This window comes from Peromyscus maniculatus, chromosome 20, assembly GCF_049852395.1.
Source record: "Peromyscus maniculatus bairdii isolate BWxNUB_F1_BW_parent chromosome 20, HU_Pman_BW_mat_3.1, whole genome shotgun sequence".
In the NCBI taxonomy this organism is placed as follows: Eukaryota; Metazoa; Chordata; class Mammalia; order Rodentia; family Cricetidae; genus Peromyscus; species Peromyscus maniculatus.
The window spans coordinates 9,997,552-10,016,742 of NC_134871.1; the positions used below are offsets into that span (position 1 = coordinate 9,997,552).

The 19,191-nt window shown below is 39.7% G+C and overlaps 1 protein-coding gene across 7 annotated transcripts in view; it reads left to right on the top strand.

The window, feature by feature from the left end:
* Positions 1 to 19,191, top strand: part of Samd12 (sterile alpha motif domain containing 12) — a 435,192-nt gene that overhangs the window by 167,457 nt on the left and 248,544 nt on the right. For 5 of the 7 annotated variants that reach the window (XR_013046324.1, XM_042264520.2, XM_006982393.4 and 2 more), the window contains exon 3: positions 12,664 to 12,793. Coding sequence is in view for 6 of the 7 variants with exons in the window: in XM_042264520.2 (XP_042120454.1) it covers positions 12,664 to 12,793 (130 nt within the window). In the remaining variant the exon portion in view is untranslated. The remainder of the gene's footprint in view (positions 1 to 12,663; positions 12,794 to 19,191) is intronic. The other 2 variants (XM_016000932.3, XM_076555778.1) reach the window with 1 other exon arrangement.

The following is a 19,191-nucleotide window of genomic DNA, read 5'->3' on the forward strand; positions in this document are numbered from 1 at the left end:
AAAGACACAGACTATATGTTGTCAGAATTATATGGGATACTGTTTTTCAACTTAGAACTCCATGTCTAGTCATTATAATGACCAAAGTGTGAAAATAGGATAAAACCCTTTTATGACATGCAAAGGCTACTTAGAAAGTGTCTTCTGCTTGTGTTTTAGCAAGCAGAATATGCAAACTAAGAAAGGGAAAAAGAAGCATCCAGGAAATCATCCATCCATGCATCCATCCATCCATCCATCCATCTATCCATGCATCTACTCCTCTATCCATTCACCCACCCACCCATCCATGCATTCCCCCTTCCATTCATCCACCCACCTATCCATCCAACCATCGACCCATCAAAACTAGGCTGAATTGTAGCCAAGAGGAATTCATACAGTAGATATTTGAGAAAGGGGAAGGAAGAAGATAAATGGAGACTATAATTATAGTCATTAGTAATGCATATTTTTTTAGACTGAAAAGCATCCTGTGATCCCAGCACTTAGGAGGACAGAGTCAGAAAGACTGCAGGTTTGAGTGAACAGCAAAGAAAAGGGAATGAGACAGGCAGGAAGGAAGAAATTAGATAGTGCAAAGACCCAAAACTTGATAAGAACTTATGTTCCAAATATAAAATAAATTAAACTGTGGCATGAATTTCAGCAATAGCTGGAATGTCAGAAATATATTTTATTTTTCTGTTGGGAAACTTCTCTAGGATTCTCAAAAGATGTGACACTGGACTGCCAAGAATGTGGTACAAGAAAAAAATCATGCTAACTGGGCTAATTGGCTCAGCATTTGAACAAAATTTACACAATCATAATAAAGTAAATAACATTTACTGATTTTTAACTTCAGGTCAATCTCCAGAAGAATGGAGAGACTGTCAGATTGAATAAATAATGTTGACAAGATAATAGCAATATTGTAGATGCAAAATGTGGGACTTTGGAAGAGCAAAACAAGTAAAGAAAAAAGTTAAAGGAGTTTATATTTGAAATTCATATAAATAGAAGTATACTGTTTAAGGTTATAAAAATGATCCATAGAGCTAAAATTGGTAATGGATGGATAGATGCGGGAAGAAATGATAAATTTGTTAGTTACTAATTATTCCTACTGAGCTACCAATAAACTCCTAAATCCCAGTGAATTAAAGACATCAAGAAGAAAAGCCATGAAGATGTTAGCGTTTATGTTACCTGACTGTCCCTTGCTGTGACAACATCTGCGAGGAACAGTTTAAATCAGGAAAGATGTGTCTGACTCACATCTTTCACCCTGTTGGCCCACTCTGTTGTCTCCAGATCTTTAACAAGACTGAAATATAATGACAGAATTGTGTGGCTAAAGAAGGCTTCTTATCTCATGGAGACCAGGAAGCGGAAAGTGGTAATGGGGAGAAACCAGGAGAAGAATTCCCCTCCAAAGACCTGCACACAACCACCTGATTCTTCCAACCACGCCCCACTGTCCACAGTTTCACCACTTTCCAATGGTCTGTTCACATTTTGAATCTATCAGTTGATTAGTCAAGGTGGAAAACTCTCCCACAAACCCCTGACAAACCTCTTCCCCTGGATATTGCTTGTCTTAGGGACCATGCCTTTGATGCATAATCATTTTTGGTGGATATTTCATATACAAGCTATACATGCCCTAGAAATTGCAACTGAAGTTGAAGAAAGGAGATGTTTGACTTAATGTAAGACCATATATAAGTTCTTTAAAAAAAAATAGCTGCCATGCTGTGGAATGGTCTGTATGTCAAATGTGTTACTCTGATTGGTCAATAAATAAAACACTAATTGACCAGTAGCCAGGCAGGAAGTATAGGCGGGACTAACAGAGAAGAGAACTGAGAGAACAGTAAGGCAGAGGGAGACACCGCCAGCCACCACCATGGCAAGCAGTATGTGAAGATGCCAGTAAGTCACGAGCCATGTGGCAAGGTATAGATTTATAGAAATGGATTAATTTAAGATGTAAGAACTAGATAGCTAGAAGCCTGAGCCATTAGGCCAAACAGTTTAAATAATATAAGCATCGGTGTGTTTATTTTATAAGTGGGCTGTTGGACTGCTGGGGCTTGGCAGGACCCGGAGAGAAAACTCTCCAGCTACACTGCCAAGACAAGAAAAGTGTTTTTCACTTTAATCCCTTTCTTAAAACTCTTTTTGCATGCTTTCTTTGATCGTGGTAAGATTAGAAAGCAAATACTGTGATTATAGAAACAAAAGAAGTATTTAGGTTATGAATCAAATAAGGATGTATAATTATTTGTTCAGAAGAGAATGTGGCCATAAAGATGGATACCTAGGCATGGATTCTGAAAAAAACAGTCTCTAAAATTGATGAACTAGGCTAGTAAAGCAAGTCCTCAATGATTTTTTTCTTCAATCATGTAAAAGCTAGTACTCAAAGTCAAGTACAAATATACAAGAAAATAGATTTCCTTGATTATCATATAATTCATCATGTTTACTTTATCTTCCTGTTGATTATATACTGGTAGTGAGATTTCCAAGGGTCCATCAATCTTAGACTCTGGGGGTGTTGCGTTTGAATTGACCAGTCTCTGGACTAGTTTGGTCCCATGTGATTTAACTTTATATGCCATGACAAAAGTCACAGACTTGGCAGCTTAATTGACAGAACTGTGTTTTCTCAATGTTCTGGAGGCTAGAAGTCTGAGATTGGGGTGTTGTAATGGTCAGTCTCTAGGTAAGAAATAACCTCTGGGTTCACAGATGGCCACTCTCACTGTGGTGAGAAGAGAGAGAGAAGGGAGTAGAGGGAGAAAGGGTATGTATGCTCTGGTGTCTCCTATTATAATGCTACTAATTCTGTCAAATGGGATCCACCCTCCTGTAACATAAATCTGTATCTAAATACAAATTCAGAACTAGGATTAACTAACTCAGAATTAGGGCATCAGTGTGTGAATGCTGAGGGCCCAAAGCATCCAATACATTCGATTGAAGTAGGTCATCATTTGGCTGAGTGGAACAGGTAGACAGACTATAGTGACCAATAATCCATGGAGCTGGGAGCTGAGGTATCCTTTAAGTAAGTTTAAGACTGGAATTGCAAGCATTGCACAGACACTATGCTTTCCAGATTTTGGAAATTTTCATTATTATCCCATTATCTACCCCAGTACAGCAGCAGCAATTTTGGGGTGCTTATGCTTTCTCTCTAGGACCAAGAGTTCAGTGGCCTTAAGTTCTGTAGGATTCATTCTCTTCCATTTTCTGTAAAAATCATGAAAATTAAATATTCAGCTATTCTATTATTTTAATTTGCTTTCAGTTTTACATTATGGACAAAGTAAGTATTTTTGTTGTCTTTTTATTGGCAATACCACTGAAATAGAAAGATTATCACCATCCAATTGTAATGCATAGCAAATGTGTCCTCCATTCATAAGGTGGGAAGGAACTGAGTGGGAGGGCAGATTAGTTTATCTCTGCCCTGAACATACCAGGACAATAGTATGACCTTCTTCTTCTTTATTTACATTTATCTTAAATGAATGATCAAGAAAGCCATGCAGCACTAGGAGTATCAATAACATAGAGCACATTCCTGACCTTTATTTTTCCATTATGTCTATCAAGCTAGAGTAATGCTAAGTCTCTATGCTGTGTAACTTTACTGCATGTATACCAAATGCTCATTATATACCTAAGGCTCATTAACAATGATTTCATATGTGCTGCTTGACTTCCCTGAGTCTGTTCCTCTATAAGTCAAATGTGGTAGTTGCTTTGTAAATTGTTGGAAAGATTTGAGATGATTTTTCTGGAGTCAACAAATTTTCCCATATTCTTGGTCACTATACTGTTCCTAATACTGTTTGGAATGACTTTATAAATACCCTTCTGACACAGTCCCAAGATCTGTTTGGTCAGGCTTGATTATGCATGTTCTCACAAAGTTTTCAAAAGAATACAGAAAAGATGCAAGTTTACTCAAGAATTCATCTTAGACATGAACCAACTTTATCTGTACCTTGTACTTTTGTCAAGGTAATCTACATGGCTTCAACATGTCCACCAGACTCAAGAAGTGAGGAAAGAGATGCAAACTTGTTACTGAAGACCTCTAGTCATATTATACCTGGTTTCTTTGCAACGAAGACATCACTGTCATATATGCACTCTACTGTTGTTCCAAAGGCATTGTTGCAGAAATATGTAATGATAATAATCAATAGCATCATAATAGTTCATATTTGTTTTCATATTTGCTTTTGTTGTGATTTTATCATTCAGATAAAAAATGTTAATAACATGCATGCAGTGTGGTTATGCCTTTGTGTGTTGTACACACATCTCTTGTAGGCTGTGTTCATGTGTGTGGTTGAGTGGTGGGTTTTCCTGCTATGTTAAGACAAGTCAGACTCAAAGCACAGTGTGATCCTCTATATATCTCTTGACAAGATTAGCAATTGAGCTAATAGAAAGAACAGGCCCTGGTAACCAAAGCCATACAGGTTGCTAGATGCTGTAGCTGAAGTTTTCTCTGGTCCTGCCCAGCCCCACAGACCCCTCAGCCACTTATAAAATAATCACTCAGAAGCTTATATTAATTAAAACTGCTCAGCCATTAGCTCAGGCCTACCACTAACTAGCTCTTACATTTAAACTAACCCATAATTCTTATTTATGTTTAGCCATATGGCTTGGTACCTTTTCTCAGTTCTGCCTTCACATCTTGCTTCCTCTGTGTCTAGCTGGTGACTCCTGACTCTTTCCAGAATTCTCTTCTCTGCCTGTCCCACCTATACTTCCTGCCTGGCTACTGGCCAATCAACATTTTATTTATTAACCAATCAGAGCAATTCATTCACAGCATAAAGAATGACATTCCCATCAAGATGCAACTTGTGTCTTGTTGTTTGCCTGTTTATTCTATGAGATTTTTATTGTTAGGAACTCTGGTGCCAACAACATGCACTTTGGAGACAGTAGATTTTACCAGCCTTGCTTACAGGCATCCCCTGTGACACTTTTGATCAGCAGCATCTGCACACGTGTGTAGATTAGCAGTATTGGCATATCTGGGTAGGTTAGCAGCATCTGCACATGTGAATAAATAGTTTGTCTTTCTTTATAAATAGCCATGTGAGCTACCTGGGCAATCTGAGCTGTGCGTTTGGTATGTGGTTAGGACACTTTGGAAATAGGGAAGGTTGACAGTGAGTCTGAGGCAGAAACCAGTGGTTAACTTCCCATAAACTCCAGGAGGTCATATTTGTGTAGTTCTCAGAATAAATAGAATGTCTGAATAAGAAGGGACATATCATTGCCTCTCTTCATTTGATTTTTTTTTCATTTCTCCTTTTTACTGTATTTTCTCACCTTTCATATCCATCTCTATCCACTGGTGCCTAATCCTACTCCTTCTTTAGTAGCTGTCTTTCTGTCAGTCTTTTTTTAAAGGATCAATTTTAAAAAAATTCTTCTCTTATTCAATATATCCCAACTGCAGTATCGCCTCCATCCACTCATCCCAGTCCCCAGCTCCCACCTTTCCTCTTCCCCACCAGATCCACTCGGTGTACGTAACACTGTGTCACTGTGCCCACCACTCAAGTTACCTGGTCTCCAAGGAGCACCAGAGCCCACTGTGCCATGCCAAATCAAGCTTGAGAATCCAGTGGAGAGGCCTATGAATACAGTTGAAGATGCATTAATGTATTCTTTCTGGACACATAGTATTGTGCATTCGGGTACTATTTAAATGCCTTAGATAAACAATTTCTAATGCTTTTACAAACCTCAGGGTAAGAATTATCTGTAATATATTGAGATGAGAAGTATGTTCAGAATGGTCCAGGGACTGTTTCAAGATCCATGGTACTAGTGATTGATGAAGCTGGCTTTCACTGAAAGCCTGCATGACTCCAAATGCCAAACTTCTCTTGTCTCATCATTCTCTGTGTCAATAAAAAATAGAAAGAAAGAAAAGAAAAAAAGATTAAAACTCAGGGATGTGAGCTATGCTGCTAAGAATTATGGTGCTAGACAGCTTCGGCATTATTTTTTCTGCAAATTCTGCAACTTCTGCTCAGTCAGTACAGGAAAAATCTAATGGGAGGAGAGGATGCTTCAACTTGAGAATTTCAAGAGCACAACTGGGACTTGAACCAGTTTTCTGACACTTGGAGAATAAAGGAGCAGTAATACATGATGACGTTCCAGACAATTCTTCCATTGGTTCACCAGATGATTATTGAGTGCCTTGTGCGGGGCACTGTTCTGAAGTTTGGAATTTCTCACAGAATAAGAAAGACTTCAACTTTTATACAAGGTACAAGTCACTGAGAAGAGTCACATAGTAAACAATAGATCAAATGAGTGAATTATGTAGTATGCTGCATGTGCTTGCCTCAGAGAAAGAAGCAGTAGAGTGAGGTAAAGAGAACCGGAAGTGCCTGAGGGAAGGATGTTGGATTTCTAAACAGGAAGACAGGGATTATGACTCTTACTGAGAAGGAACATTTGAGCAAAGGCTGATGGAGGTAAGGAGTAAGACAATGTAGATACAAGAGCATTCAAGGCAAAATTATTGGACATCGTTAGCACTTCTAAGCAAGCAAAGAGATTGTAATAGTGAGAAAGGAAAATATTAAGAAGGCATGATCAAAATTACATCAGTGACATTTGGTATAGAGATGATGTGAAGCCTAATATACCATTTTAAATGTTTAAATTGAAGACTAAGGGAAGATAGAATTCTGCTGGTTTTACTGGACAGTCGGATGCAGTTGGCTAGGTATAGCATGCCACTCCCTCCATTTGAATTTTGAGAGCATAATGGTAAGAGAGATGGAGTTTGATATACTTAATAATAGGTCCCTCAGGTTTCTCTAATAGATTCTATGTGGAATATAAGAGAAATAGAAGGATCTATTGTGAGTCTAATCAAGAGAATGGAGTCTCTATCAAAAAATTGGGATGGAAATACAGTTTGCAGTTTATCACCTTATATCATGGTATGAAAACAAAATCATTAGATCCACACAGAGCTCTGATGCTGTGGGATGTTCTGTATGTCAAATGTGTTGCTCTGATTGGTTAATAAATAAAACACTCATTGGCCAGTAGCCAGGCAGGAAGTATAAGTGGGACAAGCAGAGAAGAATTCTGGGAAGTGGAAGACTGAGTCAGACAGACACTGCCAGCTGCCACCATGAGAAGATGTTAAGATACCAGTAAACCACAAGCCATTAGGCAACTTATAGATTAATAAAAATGGGTTAATTTGAAATAGACTCTTCTTTCTTCTTTCTGCAGTCTTAACTATGATACCACAAAAGTAGTCAGCAAAAGAGAACAGGGAACTAAAGAAAGCGTATGTGATGGTTTGAATAATAATGGCCCTCTATAGACTCATGTATTTGAATCACTGGTCCCCTGTTGATGGAATTGTTTTGGAGGGATTAGGAGGTATGGCCTTATTGAAGGAGGTGTGTCACTGGGGAAGGGTTTTAAGGCACCTTATTCCCAGTATGCTCTCTGCCTCATGGTCATGTCAAAAGATGTTAGCTCTCAGCTACTCCTCCAGCGCCATGCATGCCTGCTTGCTGTCCTGCTTCCCACCACGATGGTAATCAATTCAGTTTTTGAAACTATGAACCCCAAATAAACCCTTTCTCATCTAAGTGCCTTGATCTTGGTGTCTTATCACAAAAAACAGACAATTAATTAAGACAAAGCATTGTAGGAAAGTAAGAGAAGGAAGCTCCTATAGCATGTCAAACTGGCTTACACTGAGATACTGAAGTCATATTTGCCCCTTTCTGATAGTTGTCTATGAGCCTCATTTCCCACCAATAGCTATAAAAAAAAAAAAAAAGCTCTCTGATTTTTCACAATTAACCATTTAGGACTCACACAAACTCATCCAGTAAAGACTAGTAATTACATGCTTGCAATTACAGTGTTCTCTTATAATTCAAAGCCAAGTAAATTAAGAGGGAATTTGTATTGCATAAAGAAAAAAAAAGGCAAGGGGTAATTAGATTAAAAAATAAAATTTGGCTTTAAAGGCAATATGTTCTTTCAATACTAAATTTCTTTAAAACACTTAATTATTTCATTACTTAGCAGGAAAGCTTCATCTTTACCTTGGAAAGCTCAAAATTTACTACATAAGACTACTTTCTGGCTAAACACAAATTATAAATTACTATAAAACATAGTTGAAATTAGTACATATGGATAAATTAAAATAAAAATCATTTGTAAAAATAATAATATTTTTCAAACAACCTTTCCCTCAGGATATGAGTCTTGCAGAAACTGTCTGTAAAAGAGAAAGTAAAAGTGTCTGAAATGCATTTTCATTTTGTCGATATAAAGACCAGGACTAGTTCAGAAAGGAAATGTCTGGAATCCTGCTTCATGTCACAGTGCACAGAGGTTAAAATAATAAACTGCCTCAGGCCTCTTTTAGGGCAGCAAAACAAACCAAAATTGTCTCTGGGGTTGTAAATCGAGGAATGATGTGGTAAAACTGAGCATGCAGAAAGAGAAGTGGGGTAAATGTTTTTTTAATGTTTGCCGTTGGGCAGGATTTTTTTTTTCTATTAGTTTACTGTTCCTAGCAAATATGAAATGCTTTATCTCAGCTGTTTGGACTATTATTATTTGGGTTTAGTTTCCTACTGTGAGGGAAAAAGAAGACCTGGCAGCTATTTTTAAAAATGAGAAAATGATCATCTAGTGATAGATACAAAGAGGAGCATGAGCACTGGAAGGCAGAGAGAAGGAGGCCAGTGCAAGGATGGGACACCTACGCACCTCCTGCTCTCACCTTCTGGAGAGGGCAATATGTTAATTCCATGCATGGCAATAGATTTAGCCTCTTGTTCCAATTCATGCATAGAAGTAAGTTTAAGCTCCTCAAGGGCATCAGGTTATGGTATTCACTCTCAAAGCTCGATTGAGGTTGGGAAGGAACTAATGGGATACTGCTGCTATAAGGAACTATGACTGAGGATCACCTTAGCGCTACAAAAGAGAAGTGGAGGGAGAATAAATCTAAAACCTAGAGCAGACCGGGGGATTGTTGTCACTATGACTCATTAATGCTGCCCCTTAACTAGTTGATGTGTAGCAGACTAATAACAATTTAATAATGCGACCCTGGTTAAGAACTAGCTGATAAACAGGGTCATGATGTTCAGTCACAATTGGTTAAAGAGATATTAAACAGTGAGTTTTAATGGTAGGAGCTCAACCTCACACCCCCCCCCCCCCGTTCCATTTGTTATGTTCTCATGGGAGCATATCCCTGTGAGTTCACACAGTCTCAAGCTAGAGTTTACTCCTTTCAAGCAGATATCACCAAATTCATAATTAGTTATAGTAGAATATATTCCGAAGGAAGAGTGATTGTTAGCTTTAGAACCACTGAGTTTCTGATAAAAGGAAACTATCTAAGAAAGGCATCCATGACAGGCTGGTGAGGAGGTGTTCTGAGTTGACTTGACAAGTTTGGGTAAATCATCCTTTGAAGCCTAGCTGATGGGCTTGAGTCCTCTGTTCCCTAGGAAATGAACAAGTTAAAGAATGACCTTTCGGGCTAAGGAAGTTGAATGTATTGATGTATAAGCAACTTCATTCTCCTGCCTTCCCTGTCCTAATTTACAGTCTTCTCTGACTGGTTTATAGGCGTCTTCAAAAAATTTGATTAGCTTTACTTGAGAGAAACTTGCAGGAGTTTCAGGATAATGATGTGTCAGCTCTAAACTCATTCAGCTAATCTGAGGGCAAAGTTTTCAGAGTAGGAAAGAGCCAGACTCAGAGGTGCTGACTTGTGAAACATGCTACAAAGTACATTTCTACCTAAAAGCTCTCAAATTCTAGTTTTTTTTGATCATGCAAAAGGGAAGAATGTCACAATGGGCAAAAGAAAAAAGATTAAACATCAGCATCAAAACAACAGCAGGTATAAAAACATGTGCTCACTTGAATTCTTCAAGACCAAAGTTTTTCTCTCTCATTGAAATTAGGAAAACAGCCCATATGAAGAAGACAATGGCTGCATCCTTAGATGGGGCTGAAGAGTGTTAGGCAGGGGTGGCCATGTTTGATTAGGAGCCACATGAGCTCAATATATTGTAGGAAAGAGCAGCCAGGACTGGACCTGAAGCCTAATGGTGAGTCATGCCTAAGAATACTGGTTGAATGAAAATCATCTCGGTTCATTAACTCATTCAGTTGCTATTTTTTTACCTGTTCCTGCACCATCTGTCTTGTTACATACAAGACACTCAGGGGAGCACAGTGAGCTTCTTGGTGTTCTCATTACTTGAGCTGTAGATCAAACTACCACAAATCCTTGAGATGTGTCGAGAATTAATTTGGAACATTAAGAAGCCCAGGCTTTTGCTTTATGGCATCTGTGATCCCCAAGAGAAGATTCAGAGGCTTGAGGTTAGATTTATCTGATGTTTGTTTGTTCGTTTTATTAATGGTTGATAGTGGATGTCAGGGAAGACCTTTGTGGGGGAATAATGGAAACTCCTACATATGATCTCATACCATGAACTAGACTACAGCATGGTGGTTGAGTTCCAAGGGTGAACACTGAAGTGTGAGCCAAGTAGAAGCTGTGTCTTTTAAGGCCCAGCCTCAGAAATCATGTAGCATGAATTCCACTGTACTCCATTGGTCAGGATGGTCACATGCCATGCTGAAATTCAGTGGCTGAAAACATTGGTTCTTAATAGCAGAAGTAATGCCAATCACATTGCATGAATACACATACATGTTATCATTTTGCAAAAATATATTTTAATACATTTGATAAGCACAAAAATTATTACATGTTGGCTTAGCTACTTTTCTATTGTTGTGATAAAAACACAATTATTGTTGTTAATTTATAAAAGAAAACATTTAATTTGGGTTATGGTTTCAGAGAGTGAGAGCCCATGATTATGGAAGGAAGGAACAACTCAGAGTTCTCATCTGGATCCATGATCATGGAGGGAAGGAACAGCTGGGAGTTCACATCTGGATCCAGAACCTCAGTGCATGCAGAGACAGATAGAGCACTAGAAATGGCCCAAGCCCACACCCACTGGCACACACCCTCCAACAAGGTCATACCTCCCATCCCAGATAACTGCACCAACTATTCAAATATAGGAGCTATGGGAGCCTTTGACATTCAACACATAACAAAGTAAAAAGTGAAAGTATTACTTGTGATTATTTTGTATGTGACAGTTCAAGGAATCATTCAGTTAGAAACATATTAATAAAAAGTGCTATCTGAATATTTGCATATTCCTTCCCCTGCTCCCCATTTTTGATAAACATCTCATGATCTATCTATACCATTCTCTCTTAATACTTTTTTCTTAAAATTGGAACATTGGAGTGTAGTAATTACAAATTGCTTAAAAACAAACTAGATATTACAAACTAGAAAATAAATTTTGTGTCATAATTTCTTTGACATAAATAGTGGTCAAGAGTAAGCAAGCAAAGAATAATTGCAGGCCAGACCTACTTCTTTCTGTTAAATGTTCTAAAACTGAAGCAAGTCTTTCTCTGTAAAATAAAAATGTTCATGAGCATTTGGAAGATATAATTCACACTCCTGCCAATTTAAGGCTATGTCCTTGCCTTAATCTAACAGGTTGAAAGAGGAGTAAAATAAAAGAGTACCTAGATCTCTTTACCACTGAATATATTTTAAAGAATTCTCAATATTTCAGCCCTACTATTTTGGTTCAGAATGATAAAAATAAAATCATTGACAGGAACTTTCAGGTAGCCTAACCTAAATTCCAAGGATCCATGAGGGAGAAGACAGAGCCAAGGCTTATTAATAAATGTATTTGCAATCTGCCATTTATCAAAGGCTTGGCCTTTACCTCCTGTTTTTTATTTTTATTTTTCATTACTTATGATCAGTTCCCTGGGAGATCCAGTGATCAGTAAAAGGCCCTGACTAGCTGGCTTCTATATAAAGCCTAAGGACTCCCATTATCTGATTACCATTCCCCACATGCTGGAAGGATTGACTCCTTGCTTTCCCACTGTGGCATGACTAATGTTTCCAGGCTTCATGGGACCACCCTGAGTCCAGAGCCCCCAGGCAGACTAGCACTTTTTAGTATGCTGGTATCTAAGTCTTCTAGCAGTCAGTCCTGAAATTATTCTCACCTGCTGGGGCAAGTGCTCTGGTAGGCAACTGGGATATTAGGGAGGAGAGAGAGATACCTCCAGCAAATAGAAAGGCACTTGACAATGGCTATTTCACCCCTAAAACTTAAGTACCTGTGTGGAAACCCTATTGCCATGTTGCTAGAATATTTAGAAAATGCTACTTTCTAGGGGATTTTCCCAGAAGAGATAATAACTCAAGAATGAGTAAAACTTTTATTGCCTTTCTTCTTGCACCTTTTCGTGTGTCTGTGTGTGTCTGTGAGCATGTCTGTATGTATGTGTATGTGTGTGTCTGTATGTGTGTCTGTTTTCAATCATGAGGAAGGTTGCAGAGGTTAGGAGAAAACAAGAGTTACGTATTTCTCTTCAGGGGATTCAGGCTATAGCCTTTACCAAGCACACTAGGATGTTGAACATTCGTGCCTTTCCAGGCATGGGGCCACATTAACAGACACTCCTTCCCTTCTCTCTCCACAGTCAGCCACGGTGAAGCTGTCAAAACCAGTGGCCCTGTGGACCCAGCAGGATGTCTGCAAGTGGTTGAAGAAGCACTGTCCAAATCAGTATCAGATCTACAGTGAGTCATTCAAACAACATGACATAACTGGTAAAGTAACAGTATCTTCCTGCTGGAGTTTCCTGCTAGAAGTTGGCTCTAGAGCAGGCGATAAAGTCCTGACCACATGAGCCATGATACTGAATGAATCGGTGCTTAATAGAGGAAAATGGATTTTGAAGATCTAATGCAAGTGTATGGCGGGGTGGGGGGTTGGGCATGGATCCTAGAGTAAACAAGTCCTAATGAAAAAGAAGAGAAGTCTTGATAATCCACTTGGTTTTCGGATGAGTGTGGGGATTTTGTGAAGGGGAAGACTTTCTACATGGGAAATCTTTCCTTTTTCCCCCTCATTAAGTCAAGTGTATTGACTTTTCTGACTGATTAGCTACATATGTGCAACTAATGATGTAGAAGGATCAATAGTAGAAAGTCATTTTCCCTGCCAAACCAGTCCTGTCCTGTCAGTCATAAAGGCACACTCTGCTTTGTCCCCATCCAGAGGCCAAGTGTCTCAAGCCAAGTTGTACTCCTCACTGTCACTGAGATGAGCACATTAAGGTCACATAGTGAGACTACTTTTCCAACAAGGGTATTAAAGCTTTCCATTGAGGGTATAAAGAAGTGTTTGGGGGACCCCCTGGCAGCAGGATCAGGATCCATCCCTGGTGCATGAGCCAGCTTTTTGGAGCCCACTACCTATGGTGGGACACCTCACACAGCCTTGATGCGGGGGAGGGGCTTAGACATGCCTCTACTGAATGTACCAGGCTCTGTGGATTCCCCATGGGAGACCTTGCCTTGTTGGAGGAGGGAATGGGGGATGGGTTGCAGGGGGGGAGGCAGGAGGGGTGGAAGGAGAGAAGACAGAGTGATCTGTGATTGGTATGTAAAATGAATTTTAAAAATATCCTTAATTAAAAAAGAAGTATTTGGAATCAGAAAAGCAGGATGGCTAGATGTGCTGCAAAGGCCTTTTCTATCACCGCTCTCAGCAGGAGACGACATGAGTGAGAAAGTGCTGTCCCCACCTTTGTGCCCACCACTAGAGCAAGGAGGAACACATCTGGACTTGATCTGTGCCAAGATTCTCCCTGTATATTGAAAGCTCTCCTCCCCACTCCCCTGCACACCTATGCACTGAAAGACAGGGCTGAGGGGCACTGCTCTGTGGGGAGAAATGCTTGAGAATCATGAGTCTGGTCTAGAACCTTCCTGTCTCCTAATAGAAAACTGCGCCCCTCTAGTGGGAAAAAAAATTACTTACCTTGGATTGCCAAGCACTCTAGACACCAAACCTTTTCCCAAGTCCATGTTCTACTTTGAGAAACGCTAATTTTTTTCTCATCCTGATCACTTCCATTACTTTGGAAGGGGATGCATTAGGGAAAATGTACTTCCCTCCAAGTTCAGTTTTCCCATGCAACTCTGCTGTCAGGAGCAGATCTTCCACCTCCCTAAATAAAATTTGGCTGGGGGTTCTCAGAGTGCATTCAGTGGCACCCCTGAACCCTAGAGAGACAAGGAGGGGGTATGTCAGATTGAGAGAAGGGTGTCAACCAAGAGCAGTTCCCTTCATGGCTATCTTACACACTTCATTCAGTAAGGAAGATTATTGTGGAAACAGGGTTCTAGCCACTCAAGTTTTCTTTAAATGTACAGATGGATAATTTTAGAGTCTTGCTGTGTAAGTAATGGGTAATTATACAATAAACATGCCCAGGTATAGCTCAATCTGTTTTAACAAAAGAGTAAATTTCTGACTTAAAAATGGTCATTTTCCTGTTACACCCTCCCCCCAGCTACTGCTGATGCCCTTTAAAATGAAATTCCTAGGACCCTAAAGGTAGTGAGGGTACATATCCTTGAGGTGTCTGGATTTCACATTCTAGTCCTTTGTCTTAAAGTATATGTACAAGGAAAGCTCATAGAGGAGCTGTTGATCTACTCCAAGAGTGATTAGTCCATCAGAACCATTTGCCTGATAGCAGTTATCTCCATCAGATAATGGCTGCTTATGGTCTTTTAATTCCTGCATGATGGTAGTGGCAAAGCCTTTTCACAATCTTGCTTGGGAGCTGTGGTATTACTTATTAATGGTGGAAATTATGGCATACCCTTAAGAGAGAGATGAGTCTTAGAAAGGCTTATATCTAAGGAGGGTGGACAGTATCCTCAGAGTGAACGACTTCAGAGTAGAGGGAATAACCAAGTGCTTGACCAAGTGACCCAAAATGAAGGGATGAGAGTGCAGTGTGGTAGAGCTGTCCCACAACTCTAGACAATGTCTTTAGTCTCCACAAGACACCTCTGTCGTCAGTGAACCACCACACGGGTCTGAGCTCCAGATAACATTGCTTCCTCTGGCCAATTATTCAACCTCACTTCATTGTCTCCCAATTAAAGATAGTACTGAAAATATCACAGAGCGGTGAAAAATGAAGTTGCTATTATAGGTAAGCCAGTAGGCTAACCCTTCTACCTGCGAAACTATGTTCTTATTTCTGTCAAGTTTTATCTGGAATTGTAAAAGAAAAAAAAGAAGAAGCCCCTGACTTTATTCTAAGATCAACCTGTTTCTGTCAGGGAAAGAAAGCAGGGAATGATTTGGGGACTTGGGGAACATGATTTCAGACTAACATTTGGTCCACATCTTTTTGACATGTCCCTGTTGAAAGCCACAGAACCACCACCCCCTTTCCTTGTTCTCTGACCTCTGCTCCTCTCCAGATGAATGTGTGGCACCCAAATCATCCCAAGTCCCATGTGGCCAGCAACTAGCTTCCAGAATTTGTACCAGTCTGCAGTAGCTGGCCACCTGACATTAGAAGCTCCGTAGTACCCAGAACCCTTAAAGTCTGTGATGATAACCAGGAAAAAGATGTCCATTGAAATTAAAATGGGGCTAAGAGCACAGTTAAATGGGTAGAGTCCCTAGGTAGTCTTATACAAAGCCCTGGGTTTGGTTCCCCAGCACCACATAAACCAACTATGGCGGTACACACTTATAATCCCACCACATGGGAGATAGAAACAGGAAAATCAGATTTTCGATGTTATCCTCAACTATTTAGTGAGTTACAGGCTAGCCTGGGATACGTGAGACCCTGCCTCAAAGCAAAACAACAAAAAACAATTAAAATGTAACGTCATGGCAAACCTCAATAGCCTGTGCAACCAGTAGTGTGACCGGGGGAAATGACAAGAGCTGCTGCAAAGAACAGGTCACAGCCCAGAGGTGCAGCATTACTGTGTGCTCAGAAAACTCCAGTTTGCTTCATTTTTATAAGAGAGAGAGAGAGAGAGAGAGAGAGAGAGAGAGAGAGAGAGAGAGAGAGAGAGAGATCCAGTACCACCCTTGTGGTGCTGCTGAGAAAAGTGCCCGCATCACAGGAAGCATACAACAAATGTGGGCTGCTACGGTTTTCCTCTATGCTGTTCTGATCTCCGAGAAAAGAGACCACACATATAAGCCCTGTTGAATTCGTCTAGTTCTATTATCCTGAACACTGGGGAAGTAGTGCCCGAAGGGGAAACAAAATAGTTTGGGCTGGTACATACCCTGTGCGAATCTGAAAGGCTAGGAACAAGATTATTTACCTGTCTGCTGACGAATGCTGTTCATTTATTTTCTTCTTAAAACAAGGATAAACAGGTTCTTGCTCACTGAGGGACCATGTTCTGTCAATGTAACATATAACATAAACACCCCTTGACTTCGAGGCAGCCAGTCCAATGATTGCAATTAAAATGAACATGTATTAAGTGGACAGAGAGGGAGAAGCAGTAGGTGGGTTTCCTGAGTCAAATCATTCTTGATGTTCTTCAGCCCAACGTTTAAGACACAGTAAGCAGCTACTTGATGTCACACGAGCTAGTCCCCATCAGCATGAGAGTGATGTTTAACTTAAAGGGTCATTGGGAAGATTAAATGGGATGATATGTGTGAAGGGCCAAGCTTAATGCTGATAAATAGTGGGCGTTCATCCATTTAGCAGTGTTTATGGAGCACTTACCACTCAGTGGGTTTGAGAAACAAGTAAATAAGGCAATGGAGGATCCATGTAGGAGGAAAGGGCGTACGTGTCCTTAAAATACTGCCACACCATTTTGTGTTACCTAATTCTGAATGGAAGGAGCTGTTTTGCAAGTCTGGGTTGTAGATAACTAGTAGTATACTAACCTCCCACTTTGATATGCTCTTCTGCTTTAAATACTAATCTTAATTACTAATATAGTATATTAATTACTAATGATAAATAGTAGTCTGAAAATATTTAGTGGAAACATCTTTGTTTTGAAGATACTACATTCACCTAACTTTTATTGTTCTGTAATGTTTCATTGGTTACTCTTCTGTGCCCAGCTTATAAACTCAGCTTTCTCATACTTCTACACATAGGAAAATAGATGATATTTTTAGGCTTCAGTATGGGAGATCTTGAAATATATCCCTGGAGAAAAAAACAGGAACTTCAGTAGAACCAATTTTATCTATTCACATGTAAATTATGTCCCACAGAGGTTTGCTTGGCTCCCCAGCCTCTATAGAAAAGTGATCTTGGCCTTGCATTTGCCTACTGATTTCAGCCATCCCAACCTGCAATTGTGTCTGCTATTGGATTCTTTTTTGAACTAATTATTGCACCTTATCAGTTTCCTCAATAATGAATCAAATGGCGGTGGTGGCGCATGCCTTTAATCCCAGCACTCTGGAGGCAGAGACAGGCAGATCTCTGTGAGTTCCAGGAAAGGCGCAAAGCTACACAGAGAAACCCTGTCTTGAAAAAAAAAAATAAAATAAAATAAATAAATCTTAAACACGTATTAACTTTTGTATGTGGGAATGATATAAAATTTTTGTTTTAGACAAGGTCTCATCAAGTGGCCGTATCTTGTCTGGTTGGAACTTGCTAAGTACATACCTGGCCTTAAATTTACAGCATCTCTTCTCCCTCAGTCTCTGAGTCCTGGAATTACAGGAGTGTGCCATCCTGCCCACCTTGATTTTAACCTTCTGTTTGAAATTGACACATAACCTTAAAACACTCTTCCATTTATACTTTTATGAGCAATTCAAGTATATTAATATTTGTCTTATGCCATTGTTTCAAGGACATTAAATTATAACCAGATTTTCAGCTCAGTTGTTGTAAGGTCTAAGAAAATATATGTTTTAACCCACCAGTGCTTCAAAGCTTTTATAAGTTTTCTATTAGGATTTCTGATCATTCCATCGTACTCAGAAGGCACCTGCTATTTTGTGGCAGATATGTTTAATCAGACGAGAAGTGATTTGTGTTAATTCCCTGCAGTAGCATTCTTAAGAAGAAGTGAGATGGCCAGAACACTGGAGAGACATTAGGATATATAGATTGAAATCATCAGATTAGGTTTGAAGGAAAGAAATCCACTTATTTTTCTCTGCTTGCAAGATTCTTTCCCTAGCTTCCTGGGGCTTGGTTTGGAATGCTGATGAGGAGGCTCTGTTGGGACTAGGTGTAAGCTCACAGGCAGCTTTCAGATTCTCTTTTATGCACAGTTAAGAATCTTTTCAGGTTGGAGGAGATTTCAGCCCCTGGCTGGGCCAAGTATTCCTGGGGTAGCTGCTAAGTCACCCCAACTTCTCTGGCTTCAAACCCAGTATCTGTGAGGACTCTTTCTCATGCCAACTTTAAAGACATATTTTCATGAGCAGAGCACTCACAATTTCCCTGAATTTAAGGTATTTTTAAAAGCTACCTTGAATATATGTATGAAGAGTTGCTGTTGGTCTATTTCATGCAAAAACAATGTGTGTGCTTTACATGTCAGCAGAAGTAGAAATCTTTTGAAAATTCCTTGAAGATGTTCCTTATTGATTTTTTTTTTCCTATTTCTAAATAGTGTCCCACATGATAGATGAATTCCTCTAGATATTTTTTGAGGAAGTGGAAGGGCTTCTACTATTACCTTTCCCCTATCTAAAATTATCCCACAGAGGATAATGATTAACACAGAAACTCACAACTGCACTGGGCAATGGTGGCACATGCCTTTAATCCCAGCACTCAGGAGGTAGAGCCAGACAGATCTCAGTGAGTTCAAGGCCAACCTGGTCTACAGAGCGAGATCCAGGATAGGCACCAAAACTACACAGAGAAACCCTGTCTGGGAAAAAAAACTCACAACTAATCAAAATGCAAAGAATAAACATCAGTAGAGTGCTCAGCCACAAATGGGACACCTATATAACATCCCCTCTCCAAGACTCAGTGACCATTGTTGAGAACAAGGCAGAAAGATTTTAAGAACCATTGGTTGGGGAAAAAGTCAGGATGAAACAGTGTTTTCTGAGCATGACAGGACCACTTGCACTGGTGAACTCACAGCAGCTGTGGTTGTCTATGTAAGACCCACATAAGATGAAGCTATTCAACATCCTAGCATGAAAGATGAAAAGGGACCAT